Source organism: Salvelinus sp. IW2-2015, linkage group LG16 (genome assembly GCF_002910315.2).
Source record: "Salvelinus sp. IW2-2015 linkage group LG16, ASM291031v2, whole genome shotgun sequence".
NCBI lineage: Eukaryota > Metazoa > Chordata > Actinopteri > Salmoniformes > Salmonidae > Salvelinus > Salvelinus sp. IW2-2015.
The window spans coordinates 2,299,755-2,319,328 of NC_036856.1; the positions used below are offsets into that span (position 1 = coordinate 2,299,755).

At 42.1% G+C, this 19,574-nt stretch overlaps 1 protein-coding gene across 2 annotated transcripts in view; it reads right to left on the minus strand.

The window, feature by feature from the left end:
- Positions 1 to 19,574, minus strand: part of LOC111975330 (adhesion G protein-coupled receptor D2) — a 147,866-nt gene that overhangs the window by 113,584 nt on the left and 14,708 nt on the right. For both annotated transcript variants that reach the window (XM_024003550.3, XM_024003549.3), the window contains 5 exons: positions 17,442 to 17,633; positions 15,815 to 15,861; positions 12,396 to 12,701; positions 11,860 to 11,971; positions 3,490 to 3,633 (listed from right to left, as the gene is read on the minus strand). In XM_024003550.3, the coding sequence (XP_023859318.1) occupies positions 3,490 to 3,633; positions 11,860 to 11,971; positions 12,396 to 12,701; positions 15,815 to 15,861; positions 17,442 to 17,633 (801 nt within the window). The remainder of the gene's footprint in view (positions 1 to 3,489; positions 3,634 to 11,859; positions 11,972 to 12,395; positions 12,702 to 15,814; positions 15,862 to 17,441; positions 17,634 to 19,574) is intronic.

Consider the following 19,574-nt stretch of genomic DNA (forward strand, 5'->3'; position numbering starts at 1 on the left):
GTGTAGCTTTAATTTGGTGTCTTTCATGTGTGATTTCATGAAAGTTTGATTTTTATAGTAGTATATTTGAATTTGGCGCTCTGCATTTTTACTGGCTTTTGGCCAAGTGGGACGTTAGCGTCCCACATATCCCAGAGAAGTACACAAAGGGAGGCGGGGGCGCTCCAGTACAGTAGGTGGCGGTAATGCACCGTAACGTTGGATGCCAACCGTCGATAAACCCCACAGAAGATGAGTCGGGGTGACAACAGTAGCTAGCTTGCTAGGACACAGGTAGACAGTGTCCTTCGCCCCCAGAAAACTCAGATAATACTTTTATTTCCCTTTTGACCCACATTCAAACGTGTCATGTCGTGCTCCTGTCTCTTATACACATCTAGATGTGTATAAGAGACAGTTTTAATCGTATTGGCAATCAGGGGAAATACAGAAAATCAATAGTGTCACACAAGCATGAAGATGGCGTGCTCAAAGGGTGGGGGGGGGGGGGTTCATGCAGGAACCAATGGGATGCACAAGCCGCAATCGCACACTATTGAGGCTTACCGATAGCTCAAAAGTTGGAGCCAGTTACCGTATTAACTGCATTTCACGGTCGTGTGTACAGTTTCAGCATAAACAATGCGTGAGCTTTGAATTCATGGTGACTTTGTGTAAGTATATACGGTAGGCTACAATAACACACACACCCCTACCCTGAGCGTTTATTATTAATCATGCAGATAGCAGAGCAGAGAAGGCTGTATGAAGACAGATTTAGACATTGCATAGTTCAATTTCATGTCACGCTGTTCTTAGAAATAATTTATTATAGTTAACTGGTTTCTCACAATTATTTATCCCAGAAAAAGGGAGTGGGATTGGGCGGGAAATCCCAGTAAATCTCGATAAACCGGTTCTCGCCATTGACATTAGAACCGCCATAGGCCAATGACCACTGACGTTTGATTTTGTAAATAAAATAAAAACGCCCTCCAAACAATGTCCTGCTCCTTCCCTGAATTGTCCTGTTTGTATTTTACACTGCTCATTTGTCAGAATTTTGATATCACAAACAGAAAGGTATTTAGAGCCATTTTACACTCATCAAAAATATAAACACAACGTGCAACAATTTCAAAGATTTTACTGAGTTACAGTTCATATTAGGAAATCAGTTAATTGAAATGAATTAGGCCCTAATTTATAGATTTCACATGACTGGGCAGGAGTGCAGCCATGGGTGGGCCTAGGAGTGCATGGGCCCACCCACTTCGGAGCCAGACCCACCCACCCAGGCCCTGCCAATCAGAATTAGTTTTCCCTCACAAAAGGGCTTGATTACAGACAGAAATACTCCTCAGCAGCCCCCCCCCCCCCCTTACACGTGGTTTGCGGTTGTGAGGCCGGTTGGACGTACTTCCAAATGTCCTAAAACGACGTTGGAGGCAGCTTATGGTAGAGAAATTAATATTCAATTATCTGGCAACAGCTCTGGTGGAAATTTCTATGACCCACAGGGATTATGAGCCACAGGGAATATGATGAAAGAAATAAAAGCTGAAATAAATAATTCTCTCTACTATTATTCTGACATTTCATATTCTTAAAATAAAGCAGTGATCCTAACTGACMTAAGACTGGGAACTTTTACTAGGATTAAATGTCAGGAATTGTGGAAAAACTGAGTTTAAATGTATTTGGCTATGGTGTATGTAAACTTCCGACTTCAACTRTACATTTTACTTTGTAAAGAAGCTGTTATGGAACTGTTTTATTTACTATAACTCTATTACTAATCAAATGTATTGTAAGGGAAATGAAAACATGCTACATGTTGCAGTAGGCCTTTAGAATAAAGCTAAACATATCCTTGACTCTATCCAGCGAAGCAAACGATGCCAGCCCACTGAATGAATGACAAATGGATGGAATGGGAGTTAATTGTGCAAGTTACTTCACAATCTGATTTAAATAAGGCCTACCTGAATGATGAGGGTGAAGAGGTTGATTAAATTTAGAACAACAATAGTGTAATAATGAGTTTGTGTTATGCCTATTTATCAGCGTTGGCACTCATGTTAATAATTTGACCGCAAGCCTYGCGGGTTGATACTGTCACGTTCCTGACCTGTTTTCTGTTGTTTTGTATGTGTTTAGTTGGTCAGGGCGTGAGTTGGGGTGGGCATTCTATGTTTTGTGTTTCTATGTTGGGTGCAATGTGTTGCCTGATATGGTTCTCAATTAGGGGGCAGGTGTTTTACGTTTCCTCTGATTGAGAACCATATTAAGGTAGGCTGTTCACACTGTTTGTTTGTGGGTGGTTGTCTCCTGTGTCCGTATATGTTACCACACGGGTCTGTTTCGTTTTGTCGTTCGTGTATGTAGTCTGTTCCTGTTCGTGCGTTCTTCGTATATTGTAAGTGCTCAAGTCCAGGTCTGTCTACATCGTTTATTTGTTTTGTAGTTTGTTAAAGTGTTTTCGTGTTTCGTCTTTACTTTAATAAATATCATTATGTCCACATTCAACGCTGCATTTTGGTCCGACCCTTACTCCTCCTCCTCATCCGAGGAGGAGGAATTAGACAGTCGTTACAGATACCATTCTCTTTCACGTTTTGACAGCATTGCAAATACTGCAGAATTTAGATTTGGAGCCCGGATGGAGGATCAGATACTGAGCTTGAAATCGACCTTGCTGATGAAGAGTCTTCATCTGATTCTGATTTTGACTTCGAGCCTCTGCCTCCGATGCCTGAGTCTCGCCSCAGAAAAACCAGAACAGAGCCAACTGATACGGTGATCCCAACTGCCACGGTGAGACAGGAGTCTGGGAGGGATGGCACGGTTTGGGTAGAAAAGAGTGATGAGTTTATGTGACATGCAGATGTCGCAGTGCATCAGAGATTGTACTGTTGCTCATGTGCACAAAAAAGGAAACAGTATGTGGGACATGTCTAAGGATGAACTGTAAGCATTTATTGCACTCTTGTATGCCCAGGGAGCGTACGGCGGAAAGAGCATGGATGTAGAGGAATTGGGGTGGACTTGTTTTGGGAGAGACCATACCACACAACCGCTACAGAGAGGTTATGCGACACCTGCAGCAGGGGCACACAAAACAAGGCCCATGAAAACTGTGTGCAGTGCAACCGATTTGTTTGTGGGGCTTGCTCACACAAAGCCTCGAAGCTGTGTGCTGACTGTGGAAACGAAGCATAAAGAGAAGACAAGATTGATTCACGYGAAAAAGGCACGCAAGTCTCCGATACAATCAAAACATTTGTGTTTCTACTTTGTCAAAAGAAGCTGTAATTGGACTTTATTAATTACTAYAACTCTATTACTAATCRAATCTACAAATAAAGTTGATCAAATGGATTACACTGTAATGTTTTTATTGTAAGGGAAACAAAAATAGGCTATAGGCAACGTTCTCTAGCGGTTCTAGAGTTAAACCTTAGTGTGAGTGTCTGTGTGTGTGTGTTCATCCGCATGAATGAGTGTTACCCAAGTCATGTAGTCTCTGGACCTCCGTGTCGGGGATGAGCAGCTCGTCCTGGCCACTACCGCTACTGTGGCCGCCAAACACTGACGGTTTAAACACACAGCTGCAGCTCATCTGGGACAGCTTCCGTGCCTCCACGTGCACATCTGGGGACAAAGGACATACAGGGAAATTGGACTCCTATAAAGTAATACAGGAACATTACAGACAAATTGGACTCGTGCTAAAATATGGAATTGTTTTAAGATGATCATACCAAGGATCATTTAGCTATTTGARGTATCAAAAATATACAGTRCCAGTCAAACGTTTGGACACACCTACTCGTTCATGGGWTTTTCTTTATTTGTACTATTTTCTACATTGAAGAATAATAGTGAAGACATCCAAACTATGAAATAACACATATGGACTCATGCAGTAACCAAAAAAAACTGTTAAAACAACTCAAAATCTATTTTAGATTTTAGATTCTTCAAAGTAGCCACCCTTTGCCTTCATGACAGCTTTGCAAACTTTTGGCATTCTCTCAACCAGCTTCATGAGGTATTCTATCGTGTTGTCGTTTCTATTGTAGSATACAGTATGTATGTATGGAGCATAAAGTATTAACAGTTTTACAGTACTGGTGAAAAATAATACTTTCCGATAATTGCATAGATTTTAATGGASACCKATGATGTGTGTAAAATACYTTTTTGAAGGTTGTACTGATTACAATGAGATAAGGCTCAGSTATTTGMCAGCTATGTGTTGCGCCATGTTTGTTGACATTATACAATGCATTCTGGGTGTCACATAAACGTCTGTTAGACCAAAGATGTTATATAACGAGGTGAAGTAGACAACACACCCCCTTCAAAACAGACCAAACTCATCTCGTCTCCTCTTCTTGTCTCCCGAAGGCACTGCATCTCAGTGCAAGAGGCGTCACTGCAGTCCCTGGTTCGAATCCAGGCTACATCACGTCCAATAGGGTAGCGCACAATTGGCCCAGCGTCCTCCGGGTTTGGCCGGGGTAGKCAGTCATTGTAAATAAGAATTTGCTCTTAACTGACTTGCCTAGTTAAATAAAGGTTAAATAAACATTTAAAAACCTTATCTTTGGTTGACGCAAAAAGAAAAAACATGGTGGCACCCACACACTACCCTTTATCAGATTACTTTTGTTTTTATAAAGTGTTTTACTCAATTATTTCRATCAGTACTCTGAGCTCACCCGTGATATGATGAATTGTAAATAGTAATTGCTATTAGTTAATTCATATTGGGGTTTCTGTCAGCCGAAAGTTAGCTAAATATGAACGCTTGCGTTACGTCAATCTTTCCTAAGTTAGCACTAGGACTAATGTAGCCTACATTTTCTGGTTTGGATGATTGTGAATGTCTGAACATTACATCCAAAAATAACCTGGTCACAATCAGGACATAACTTTGTGAGGACTGTGTTTGTGCAAAATGTTTCTGTGAAAAAACAGTGTGGCCAGCTCAAACGCGGACTGTTGCGTCAATCGAAACTGGACGTTCTAAATAAGCATTCKAAATCACACTGGTTTGAGCGTACGCAGCAGGGACCACTAGGGTTGCACATTTATTTTGGGAAATACTAAGAGRTGGAAACTTTCTGTGGAAATTAACGGGAATAAATGTGAATTAACGGGTATATATGGGAATTAACGGAAATAGTTGCAACTTAATATGAATACCATTTAAATGTAATGTTTTTTGCATTGGATATATTTACCATATCATATGGAGACAGAAACATAAACATTTKACCTTATCATAAGTAGACAWATTTGCAAATAATTAAATCCTTCCAATAGAAATTTTAAAAACKATTTAGTTATGAATTGAACTTTAATGAAATGAGTTGACTCTTCACATGGGATGATTTCACTGAACAACAATAGAAAGGGAATATTGAATGATCCSCAATGATCCATCGCATTTCCCAAMAACRTTTTCAACATACATCTGTCTAGAAACTAAAGCTTTGGTTRTCTTCCTCTCAGGCTTCCATATCTTCTCCCTGGACMTCCTCAATGTCYACCTCTTGAACATCAGACTCTGAGGCYTCATCTTCACTGTCACTTTCCAACCTTGTTGGGATGGCTCGTTGTCAGGCTCAAAAAGCCTCAGATCCACAAAGTCCCTTCCACCAGGTGGCTGAGGAGATATGTTGGCACGACTGYCATATTGCATCTCCATCCCAAAGCCCTTGCTTGGAAGTGTACTTCGCCAGACTGCCAAGAAGCTTGCCCTCATCCAGGCCAAGGTGGCGAGACACGGTAGTGATGRCACCATAGGCCTTGTTGATCTCTGCACCAGACAGGATGCTCTTGCCAGCATACTTGGGGTCCAACATGTACGCTGCGGCRTGTATGGGCTTCAGRCAGAAGTCTTCACGCTTTKTGATGTATTTCAGAACTGCAGTTTCCTCTGCTTGGAGCAACAGTGAAGTGGGCAGGGCAGTATGGATGTCTTCTCTTACATCTGCAAGCAGAGTGAACATCAGACAGGATGGCATTGTCTCCCTCAATCTGTGCAATGGCTACTGCTATAGGTTTCAGGAGTTTCAGGCTGCTTACCACTTTCTCCCAAAATACATCATCCATACAAGAATACTCCTGATGGGGCTGTCCATATCGGCAGACTGTGACATACATGACCATTTCTTGGAGAGACTCCTTCCCCTCCAGGAGACTGTCAAACATTCACTATTATAAGCTAACTTTTTGATGAATTTAAGCAAAATTCCCCAAATTCCTGGGCTTAACTTCCCATGGAAATATTCCAGAAATTTACCAGAAAGTTTCCCGACACTTTGGACCACAATAGAATGATCACACCCGTTTGTTGGTACGTGTCAAGAGAGTTTATCTATACTTTCCATAGCTGTCTATTTACCAACACAAACTGACGCTGGCACTAAGACCGCACTCAATGAGCTGTAAAGGGCCAAACGCAAATAGGAAAATGCTCATCCAGAGGTGGCGCTCCTAGTGGCTGGTGATTTTAATGCAGGGAAACTGATATCCATCTTACCTMATTTCTACAAGCATGTCACCTGCGCAACTAGATGCAAAAAAAACTCTAGATCACCATCACTCCACACACAGAAACACATGCAAAGCTCTCCCTCGCCCTCCATTTGGCAAATCTGCCAAATAATACTGTCATCCTGATTCATGCTTACAAGCAAAAAATCAAACAGGAAGTACCAATGATGCGCCCAATGTGGAAGTGGTCCGATGAAGTGGATGCTAAGCTACAGGACTGTTTTGCTAGCACAGACTGGAATATGTTCCGTGATTCATTTGACGGCATTGAGGAATTTACCACACCAGTCACCAACTTCATTAACAAGCATGCCCACATTCACATCGACGGGGATGTAGTGGAGCGTGTCGAGAKATTCAAGTTTCTTGGTTTCTACATCACTAAGGATCTATCACGGTCCACACACACCAACACAGTCATTAAGAGGGCACGAAACACCTCTTCCCCCTAAGGAGGCTGAAAAAATTTGGTATGGGCCCTCAGATCCTCAAAAAGTTATACAGCTGCACCATTGAGAGCATATTGACTGGCTGCATCACCACTTGGTATGACAACAACTTGGCATCCTTCCGCAAGGCGCTAGTGAGTACGGCAAAGTAAATCACTGGGACCGAGCTTCCTGCCATCTTGGACCTCTATAACAGGCGGTGCCAGAGGAAGTCCCAGAAAATTGTCAAAGACTCCAGCCACCCAAGTCATAGACCAGGGGTTCCCAAACATTCTTGGCCCACAACCCCATTTTGATATCTAAAACTTCTCTGAACCCCAACCATGTGAAGAAATGTACACTTTACATACAAAAGTATGCGGACAACCTTTCAAATTAGTGGCTACGCCAATTTCAACCACACCTGTTAGTTACTAACAGGTGTATAAAATCGAGCACACAGCCATGCAATCTCCATAGACAAACATTGGCAGTAGAATGGCCTTACTGAAGAGCCCACCTTTGCAACAAGTCAGTTCGTCAAATTTCTGCCATGCTTGAGCTGCCCTGGTCAACTGTAAGTGCTGTTATTGTGAAGTGGAAATGTCTAGGCATWACAACGCAAAGTGGTAAGCCACACAATCCCACAGAATGAGACTGCCGAGAGCTGAAGCGCATACAAATCGTGTGTCCTCAGTTGCAACACTTACTACCGAGTTCCAAACTGCCATTGGAAGCAACATCAGCACAATAACTGTTCGTCGGGAGCTTCATGAAATGGGTTTCCATGGCCGAGCATCTCGCACACAAGCTTAAGATCACCATGTGCAATGYCAAGCGTCATACTGGAGTGGTGTAAAGCTTGCCGCTATTGGACTCTTGAGCAGTGGAAACGGGTTCTCTGGAGTGATAAATCACGCATCACCATCTGGCAGTCCAACGTACAAATCTGGGTTTGGCGGATGCCAGGAGAACGCTACCTGCCCCAACGCATAGTGACAACGGTAAAGTTTGGTGGAGAAGGAATMATTTCTGGGGTTGTTTTTCATGGTTCGGGCTAGGCCCCTTAGTTCCAGTGAAGGGAGGTCTTAACACTACAGCATACAATGACATTCTAGAAGATTCTGTGCTTCCAACTTTGTGGGAACAGTTTGGGGAAGGCCCTTTCCTGTTTCTGCATGACAATGCCCCCGTACACAAAGCGAGGTCCATACAGAAACGGTTTGTCGAGATCGGTGTGCAAGAACTTGACTGGCCTGCACAGAGCTCTGACTTCAACCCCATCGAACACCTTTGGGATGAATTGGAACGCTGACTGCGAGCCAGGCCTAATTGCCCAACATCTGTGCTCGACCTCACTAATGCTCGTGGCTGAATGGAAGCCAGTCCCCGCAGCAATGTTCCAACATCTAGGGGAAAGCCTTCCCRGAAGGCTCTGAAAAATATGAGGTCAAATCATGATGCCAGTGACCTTTAGGTCAGAAAGTCGGAGCTCTAGAAAGAGGTCAAAGTTCCCGAGTTGGAAATTCGAGTTGGATGACTGTTCAAARAAATATATCCCTGTCGGAGTTCCCAGTTGTTAAGAACACAGCATTAATGCTCAGAGGGAGACGGCAGGGTATTCCCTTTGAGTCAGGAACCAAAACTCCTCCATAGTGACCAGTGAATGCATTCGGTCACATAACAGCTCGATCAGCTGTTCGTTTTCACTTACCGCCAGGATCACAATTAAACGGATTGGGAAGTAGGTCCCAAAGTTCTGTTCCAAGCATTGGAAGTGAGCAGTCATCACTCGTGTGGGACACTTACTGATGCTGTTGTCCTTTAGAAACATGCACAGCCTAGGGAAGGGGGCATGGTTCGCTTTTGAAATACTCTCTCCAATAAGAATTCTTCCCTCTGAATCCACTGATTCGGTATTATCAGTATAATATTTTTGTATTTCCCCTGCATGCTTGTGTTCAGTTCGTTCAGTTTTCCAAATATGGCTGTTACATAGTCAAGGAAACAATTTTTTTTTCATTACACAAAAAGTCAACCAAGTCTGTTTTTTTGGGGGGGGGGGTTTTTACATCCATTTTGAATGACAACAGTTCCTCTCTCAATGCGAAAAATCTTTCAAACACTCTCCCTCAATAACCACCAAGCCTCAGTGTGCAATAGAACACTGTCATGCTCTGATGCTCTCATATCTCCACATAGTTTAGCTAACAGGCGTGCGCGCAGGGGATGTGGTTTGATGAGGTTAATAATAAAAGTTACCTGCTGCAGTACAGCGGCAAGAAAAAGTATGYGAACCCTTTGGAATTTCCTGGAAATCTGCATAAATTGTACATAAAATTTGATCTGATCTTCATCTGATCAAGTCACAACAATAGACAAACACAGTGTGCTTAAACTAATAACACACACATTATTGTATTTTTCATGTCTATATTGAATACATCATTTAAACATTCAGTGTAGGTTGAAAAAAGTATGTGAACCCCTAGGCTAATGACTCCAAAAGCTGGAGTCGAATCAATGAGACGAGATTGGAGATTTTGGATAGAGCTGCCCTGCCCATAAAAAAAACTCACAACATTTTAGTTTTCTATTCACAAAGAAGCATTGCCTGATGTGAACCATGCCTCGAACAAAAGAGATCTCAGAAGACCTAAGATTAAGAATTGATTCCTTGCATAAAGCTGGAAAGGGTGACAAAATGATCTCTAAAAGTCAGTCCACGGTAAGACAAATTGTCTATAAATGGAGAAATGTCAGCACTGTTGCTGCTCTCCCTAGGAGTGGCCGTCCTACAAAGATGACTGCAGGAGCACAGCGCAGAATGCTCAATGAGTGTCAGCTAAAGACATACAGAAATCTCTGAAACATGCTAACATCTCTGTTGACGAGTGAAGCATTACAGCACAGTTGAAAAATATATGGCAAATAGAAAGAGATAGATGGGAGGGGTTGAATGGAGCTGAAGTGTGGGACTAATAACAAAAAGAAAACAAATGTAAAACATACGGGGTCTGTAAAATGTATATAGGTTCAGAAATGTTGTGAAATAGCAGTTACAAATAGAAATCAAACTGGACAGACATCAGAAAGGAAGGCCAGGACTAAAAACAAACAAAACATATTTCTATTGTAAAATAGATTGCGTCTGTAAAATGTGTATAGTATGCAAACGCAACAAAAAAAGAAAAGTCCTCTCACTGTCAACTATGTTAATTTCCTGCAAGACAGGAATGTCAGTGTTATGCCATGGCCAAATTATAATTGTTTGTGTGTTATTYGTTTAAGCACTGTGTTTGTCTATTGTTGTGACTTGGATGAAGATCATATAACATTTTATTAACACGAATTAACCCAGGTAATTCGAAAGGGTTCACATACTCTTTCTTCCCACTGTATATCTGTGCTTACCTGCTGCAGAGTTCTGTGCTCAGCTCTTTTGCTGCCAGTTGCTCTCGGTATCAGACAATGTGTCCATATGGCAGAGGGAGACACATTCATAACTAGAGTGCAGAGGCCTGCCCGCCGTCCCGCTATAGTTGGAGTCACATCTGTGCAAAAGCCCACCATTCAACCCCATGGAATCTGTATTTCGTCAATATAGGCGCGCAGCACACTGAACATCCCCTGTGCCCTTCCGTGCTCGGGAATCGTGAGACAGAATAATATGTCCTCATGAATAGCATACCCCGACATGTATAGCAAACAAAAGACAATACATGGGCATCTCGGCCCTCACAGCTAACGTCCATTTGGAGAGCATAAGCTGGGGAGTTTTGAGTCGTTCAGTCAGTTTCCTCTTGAATAAGATTTGAATTGATTGCTAGCAATATAATAAATTATTCATTCAACAGTCTTCTCTGACAAGGTATTGATGTGAGTTTCTGTGCCTCCGCCTCCCCACACAATGTTTTCACCATATCAATTGCGGCCGGTAATATCAAAGTCTCGGCCACAGTGTGTATTTTCATARCGTAGCGGGCCTAGCCATTCACCATGGGAATGATTCAAGTGCAATGGTCAAGTGCAGCCTATTTCCGTGATCTAATGGCGCTCTCTGGTTGAATGAATGAATGTTTTATTTTTTATTTTTGAGGTTAACCACATTACAATGATTTTAAGAGACAAAGACGATACTATATAATTTTTTGGTATATATCTTTTTTTCTCTCTGGATTTTGGAAATTGTCCCGCAACCCCATATTCATATCAGAAGACCCCATATGGGGTCGCAACCCCTAGTTTGAGAACCCCTGTCATAGACTGTTCCCTCTGCTACCGCACGGCAAGTGGTACCGATGCACCAAGTCTGGAACMAAAAGGACCCTGAACAGCTTCTACCGAAGCCATAAGACTGTTAAATAGTTAGTTAAATAGTTAACCTTATAGCTACCCGGGACTATCTGTATTGACCCTTTTTGAACAAACTTTTTTTTATTCATCACAAACACTGCTGCTACTGTTTATTATCTATCCTGTTGGCTATTCACTTCATTCCTAGTTATATGTACATATCTACCTCAGTTACCTCGTAGCCAAGTTATCATTACTCATTGGGTATTTATTATTACAYGTTATAACTTTTCTAATAATTCTCTATTTTCTTTCTCTCGGCCTGTGACGAATACAATTTGATTTGATTCAAACACTATACTCCCACAGACTGAGCCATCAGATACCACTGTAAAGTGAACTCCCTTTTCTTTGTCATTTCACCTCTATTCTCTAGTTGGTTCGCGTCTATCTGAAGTTCCCAGTTCTATCTCCAGTTCTTATCCGTTCTTATCAGTTCTTATGTTAATTACATTCTTAATAAGACCTAATTTCAAAGATTTTTAGCAACACTATAAAAAARAAAAGATGCAAACAATATCATTACCTATGTTTTCCGTGGAGAGTGTGAAGCTTTTCCACTCTGCAGATAGCACATCTGCTAAAGCTCCAGTCAGTTTATCAATGCTCTCCACCACAGTGAATGGTCCCACAGTCGCCTGTATGGGGGGAAAAAATATATATATATATATTTACATTTGTGTGAAACATAAACATATTACTGAAATGGGATTTTCTGGTTGAAAACTGGTCATGTAACCAGAATACAACAAACTGGTTTCTGTTACAATCAGGTAATGACATATTTTTTCACGAMAAGATCAAGTCATGAAAAATACATAATATTCCTGTTGTTTTGTGGTCAGATTACAACTTCCTTATAGAACCAGTTCCTTATAGAACATAGAAAAATTACACATATAAATARAAACTTCACATTCATTGTAGARTTAAGACAAAAGTGTTACAAAATTATTACGACCAGTATACAACCTGACCATAAAATCATTAAATACGTAATTGCAACCAGTTCTGTTTGCTGGTTTAATACATTATATAAACGTGTGAACACTGAAAACGTACAACGTCCTCCGGCCGACCTAGCCACTGGGCGGCCATCTTAGGGTCCAGGATGAGACTGGCCAGTTTCAGGTAGTTGGTGGCAATGGACACCATGGCCTCGRCAGAGTCTAGGCCCTCCTGGGCATGGTTGACATCCTGGGTGGTGGTGGTGGCCTCCAGTTTCATCATCTCGGTGAGGTAGAGGACATCGGTGGACGTGAGGATGTCCGGACTGGCCTCCAGGACCCTGACCAGCACGGTGGTCAGTCCGCTCAGCGACACCAAGTCTTTCTCAGACGACGCGTTCATGCTCATGTCCTCAATCACCTTGGTGAAAAACATGGTGGTTTTAACCATWGAAATAGATTAACTATTAGAACATTAGAGAACTTTGACTTAATGTCTATTGGGACTATTTACAGTGCATTTGGAAAGTATTCAGACCACTTGACTTTTTCAACTTTGTTACGTTACAGCCTTATTCTAAAATAGATTAAATATTTTTTCCCCCTCATCAATCTACACACAATACCCCATAATGACAAAGCAAAAACAGGTTTTAAGACAAAAACATTTACACAAGTTTTCAGACCCTTTACTTTGTTGAAGCACCTTTGGCAGCGATTACAGCCTCAAGTCTTCTTGGGTATGACGCTACTAGCTTGGCACACGTATATTTGGGGAGTTTCTCACATTCTTCTCTGCAGATTCTCTCAAGCTCTGTCAGGTTGGATGGGGAGTGTTGCTGCACAGCTATTTTCAGGTCTCTCCAGAGATGTTTGATCAGGTTCAAGTCCGGGCTCTGGCTGGGCCACTCAATGATATTCATAGACTTGTCCCGAAGCCACTCCTGCGTTGTCTTGGCTGTGTGCTTAGGGTCAATGTCCTGTTGGAAGGTGAACCTTAGCAACAGTCTGAGGTCCTTAGCGCATTGGAGCAGGTTTTCATAAAGGATCTCTCTGAACTTTGCTCTGTTCATCTTTCCCTCGATCCTGACAAGTCTCCCTGCCGATGAAAAACATTCCCACAGCATAATATTCCACCGTAGGGATGGTGCCAGGTTTCCTCCAGACGTGATGCTTGGCATTCAAGCCAAAGTTCAATCTTGGTTTCATCAGACCAGAGAATCTTGTTTGTCAAGTTCTGATAGTTCTTTAGGTGCATTTTAGCAAACTCCAAGCGGGTTGTCATGTGTCACTTCCTGAGGAGTGACTTCCGTCTGGCCACTCTACCATAAAGGCCTGATTGGTGGAGTGCTGCAGAGATGGTTGTCCTTCTGGAAGGTTCTTCCATCTCCACAAACTTATTTCATTTAAGAATGATTCCTCATGAAGCTGGTTGAGAGAATGCCAAGAGTGTGCAAAGCTGYCATCAAGGCAAAGGGTGGCTACTTTGAAGAATCTCAAATATAAAATATATTTTGATTTGTTTAACAMTTTTTTGGTTACTATATGATTCCATATGTGTTATTTCACAGTTTTGATGTCTTCACTATTATTCTACAATGTAGAAAATAGTAAAATAAAGAAAAACCCTTGAATGAGTAGGTGTGTCCTAACTTTTGACTGGTACTGTACCTATTCACACCCCTTTGCTATGACGCTCCAAGTTGAGCTCAGGTGCATCCAATTTCCTTTGATCATCCTTGAGATGTCGCTACAACTTGATTGGAGTCCACCTGTGGCCAATTCAATTGTTTGGACATGATTTAAAAAGAAAMACACCTGTCTATATAAGGTTCCACAGTTGACAGTGCATGTCAGAGCAGAAACTCCAAGGAACTGTCTGTAGATCTCTGAGATAGAATTGTGATGAGGCATTTATTTGGGGAAGGGTAAAAAAAACAATTTCTAGAGTGTTGAATGTTTCCAAGTGCACAGTGGTCTCCAGCATTGGGAAATGTAAAAAAAATATGGAACTACCCACACTCTGCCTAGAGCTGGCCGTCTGACCAAACTGAACAACCGGGCAAGAAGGACTCTGACAGAACTACAGAGAGTTCCTTGGCTGATATGGGAGAACCTGCCAGAAGGACAACAGTCTCTACAACACTTCACCAATCTGGGCTTTATTGGAGTGGCCAGACTGAAGCCACTCYTGAGAAAAAGGCACATGATATTGTGGAATATATAATCAAAGGGAAGAGAGACCAGATTCTTTCAAACAACACTTTATCATAAGAAAAAAAAATATGCAAAAATGAAGCAATCAACATCACCAAGAATGGTTCAGAGTTGAAAGCTTAACAAACATAGCCGGGTCTCTGCTTTTATAGAGAAAATACATACAACCCCTTTCTGTATATGTGGCAGTCAGCGGATAGTGTGCAAAAGGTAATTAGTTAGCACATTCACAACAGCAAAACACTATAATGTGCTCCTTTCTGCAAGTTTCCATACATGTGACTTTCTGTAGATAGTAAACCCACGGGATGTCACATGCTGCGGCCRCACCCAAGCGGACCTTAGCTATACGCCCAGTCTTATGACTAAGTTCCACAAAGACAAGGTTGTATCAGGTTAGAAAAACAMCACCATATAACAAGATCATTCTTTAAACAGTAAAACACGGGATAGAATGACTAATTATGTATTTTCCACGATAATGACCGCACGCCTGGAGTTGCAGGTGGAACGCTGGAATGGCTTCAGAACAAGAATGTGAAAGTCCTTGAGTGGCCCAGCCAAAGCCCAGACTTGAATCGAATAGAAAATCTGTGGATAGACTTGAAGATTGCTGTTCACCACCACTCCCCATCTAAATTAACCCCCTAGAATCGATGTCCATGCCCCAGTGGAAATCTAATTAGCATAGACCTAGAGCGGTGTTTGTCAGACCATGAGACATCCCGAAAATCGGTCTTCTTACTAAATTGTCTGTAGCGTCCGAATGTTTTGGTCTACGAGCCCCACAAACGTCTTGAACTCGTCTGAAGTCGGTACAGCCGATCTGCCAACTTCTGTCTGTAGTGTTCGAACAGTTTGGCCTACACTAATATAACCCATCTGTGGAAAGGTGATACTCTAAAGAACACGTACATTTCAGTTGTTTTGCTCTAGGATGCCCACAGGCCTCACAAGACTCGTCTGAAGGTCCCCTGGTACCAAATGAAAACATTTATGGAAGTATATATGGAGACTGTTTAGTTCCAAAAATAAGGGGTTAAACACATGTAAACATTTCTTTTGGGGGGGGGACTATCTGTTGTTCCATGTAGTGAATCTGTTATTCAATGCGTTTGTATGGGCTAATAGCAGTAAAGGTCAAATAAAAATGTTAATTAAATAATTTGTTTATATATTTTTTGATACTTCAAGGCTTGCGGTTGTTGGACGCAGAATCCGGACTGATGAAGCTGCATTTGAATGGCGTGAAACTAATAGGCTACAGCTGGGTGAACCTTCCAATTTACAGGGTTGGTCGAGAGCATCCTTGCTCACCTTACTGAAAAACGCCGTCTTGGGAAAGCCGAAGATGTCCAACTCCTCTAGAATAAAAAAAGTGAACAAAACAATGTTAGCATGAGATATCTCAGGATATACTGAATAAAACATAAACAACCCCCCAGAGTTGATGTCCGTGCCCCAGTGGAAATATAATTAGCAGAATACAAAAATCCCCATCAAAATCCTTTTGTTTAAGCTAGAGATATCGTGTTTTTTTTTGTTGCATGGGCTGCGTCTCAAATCACTTCATCCGCATCTATGCTGGAAGGTGGCGTGGCTACAGTGGTGTTTGTCAGACCATGTGACATCCCAAAAACATCTGTAGCGTCCGAATGTATTACCACTCTATAGACAGATGAGACTCTCCCAAACACAATGGTGTTCTCCGTTTTTCTCTACTACCCCCACAAGGGTYACGGGACTCGTTTGAAGTCGGTGCCGCCGATCTGCCAACTTTTGTCTCTAAAGTCGGAACAGTTTGGGCTACACACTAATAATGAAACGTGAGACTCTCACGAACACATTTTGCTCTAGGATGCCTAAAATCCTGATATTTATTATATCTCTCAGATATAGGACAGACAGTTTATTTTATTGACTGTTGATCTGTTTTGTCATGTATGAATCTTTTCTTCAATATGTTTCTATGGGCTAATAGCAGTAAGGCCAAATGTAATGTTTCATTAATTAATTGTTTTATATACTTTTTTTGATACCTAAACAGGTCCTAAAATTCGAAATCAAATAGCTAAATGATCCTTGGTATGACCATCTTAAAACAACCCCCCCCTCCCTTCTGCGCTTCTGACTTAAGGGGCAATGAGGGACTGGTACAACCATCCTTTGGTACATCCATAACATGTAAATGCCTCATGAGCTTAGTTCAACTGTTGTACCCAATCAGAACCCCAAATATAAGCTTGTTTTATTCCATGCCAAGTAAACAATGTAACAAACACTGTATAGCTTCAAAACATGGCTAACACTATCATTTTGATCTCATGGATGGTCAGTCCTTGTGTCCATAGCTCTGTCTATCAATTACATTTCTCCAGCCTCATCACTCAGTTTATCAAAACAAGTGGCGGGCAGACCGCTTTGTTGTTCGAATCCTGGATTGCCCCTTTAAGATGACTGGATAGGTGAAAGCAAGGTATCTATGGAGGTAGACGTAACTTAACCAATTCTAGATTAGTGATTACCTAAAGGATGGAATGACTTGGGTCTGTTTGAATGGGTGCAACGTTATCGAATGTCCAGATATAAATGTATTGTGTAAAACAAATATTTGACAGGTAGAATAGGGAATCCTGCTAGCTCTATTAATCCCATTTATATAACGTTCTAAACATATCACCTTTCTGAACACATCCTAGGTTTAATTTTGAAAGTACCCAAGCAGGGCCATTGAGTTTTTTATTACATTGGCACCATAACATAACAAGAGTCTATTTGAGACAGGTGACGCTTAACTTTTAAAAGTTGTATCTTATTTTACATAGGATGTTGTTGTTTAATCCAAAGACAAAAACATGCACTCCCCCTTCGATTGATTTGTGTGTGCTTAGAAATAATTAGATCATGTTTCGATGACATTTAACTGTTATCAGTGAGCGATCACCTTTCTCAAACTGGCAGACGGCACCTCTCTGACTGTCACAAACGTCTAAGCCCCAGCCTCCACTCAGGGGGTCAAAGGTGACACACTCCCCAGCCTGAGGTGCATCCACCACCTCAGAGAAGTTGTGATATGGCACCACATCTGAATCCAACAGGGAGTACAGGAACTCGTCGGCCAACTGACTGCTGTTAGCTAGTAAGGAAGAAATAACAGAAAAAAACAGGGAGCCAAAAAGATAAGGAATGTCCATTGTACATCAATCAATCAAATGCATTTTTTAAAGACCTTTTAGAATCAGAAGATGTCACAAAGGCTTTACATTAAATTGTCGAGGGTTGCAAACTTACAGTAACTTTACAAAAATTCTCAGGTTTTCCAGATCTCCAGGTTGGAGGATTCCTAGAATCAGGAAGGATTGACCAAGGACGAAATCCTCCAACCAGGAATTCTGGAATACAGCCCTAAAACCTGTCCTTAACCCCAAACAGCAAGCAAAAGCAGTAGCACATTGTCCAGGAAAAACTTAGTAGAAGGAAGACAAGTGTCTAACTCCAGGCTCGGCAATTTACCTGTCTGAAATCAACTCGCTTGATTTTAGGTATGTCCTTAAAAACAAGCGCAAAAGTGACAATCTTCCCAGCGCTAACGGGAAGATAAGTCCCACAAAAAGCAGGTCTTAATGGTAACGCACTTGATAATGGCATGGATTTTGAGAGCGGAAAAGCAGACTATCCAGCCATGACACACAGTGCCCATGGAAAAGACATGTCCTCTTAATCAAGGCTGGTTTGCAGCATCGCACAGGTGAGTCTTTTTGGCCTACGTGTGCACACAGTGCCATGGAACAAGACAAGAGATATATGATAGGAAACAATACTGTGCAGCCGTATTCATTGACCTGGCCAAGGCTTTTGACTCTGTCAATCACCACATCCTCATCGGCAGACTCGACAGCCTTGGTTTCTCTAATGATTGCCTCGCCTGGTTCACCAACTACTTCTCTGATCGAGTTCAGTGTGTCAAATCGGAGGGTCTGTTGTCCGGGCCTCTGGCAGTCTCCATGGGGGTGCCACAGGGTTCAATTCTTGGACCGACTCTCTTCTCTGTATACATCAATGATGTCGCTCTTGCTGCTGGTGATTCTCTGATCCACCTCTACGAGCCGACACTATTCTGTATACTTCTGGCCCTTCTTTTGACACTGTGTTAACAACCCTCCAGGCGAGCTTCAATGCCATACAACTCTCCTTCCGTGGCCTCCAATTGCTCTTAAATACAAGTAAAACTAAATGCATGCTCTTCAACCGATCGCTGCCTGCACCTGCCCGCCTGTCCAACATCACTACTCTGGACGGCTCTGACTTAGAATATGTGGACAACTACAAATACCTAGGTGTCTGGTTAGACTGTAAACTCTCCTTCCAGACTCACATCAAACATCTCCAATCCAAGTCAAATCTAGAATTGGCTTCCTATTCCGCAACAAAGCATCTTCACTCATGCTGCCAAACATACCCTTGTAAAACTGACCATCCTACCAATCCTCGACTTCGGTGATGTCATTTACAAAATAGCCTCCAAAACCCCTACTCAATAAATTGGATGCAGTCTATCACAGTGCCATCCGTTTTGTCACCAAAGCCCCTATACTACCCACCACTGCGACCTGTACACTCTCGTTGGCTGGCCCTCGCTTCATACTCGTCGCCAAACCCACTGGTTCCAGGTCTCTACAAGACCCTGCTAGGTAAAGTCCCCCCTTATCTCAGCTCGCTGGTCACCATAGCAACACCTACCTGTAGCACGCGCTCCAGCAGGTTTATCTCTCTGGTCACCCCCAAAACCAATTCTTCCTTTGGCCGCTCTCCTTCCAGTTCTCTGCTGCCAATGACTGGAACGAACTAAAAAAATCTCTGAAACTGGAAACACTTATCTCCCTCACTAGCTTTAAGCACCAGCTGTCAGAGCAGCTCATAGATTACTGCACCTGTACATAGCCCATCTATAATTAGCCCAAACAACTACTCCTTTACCTACTGTATTTATTTATTTATTTTGCTCCTTTGCACCCCATTATTTCTGTCTCTACTTTGCGCTTTCTTCCACTGCAAACCAACCATTCCAGTGTTTTTA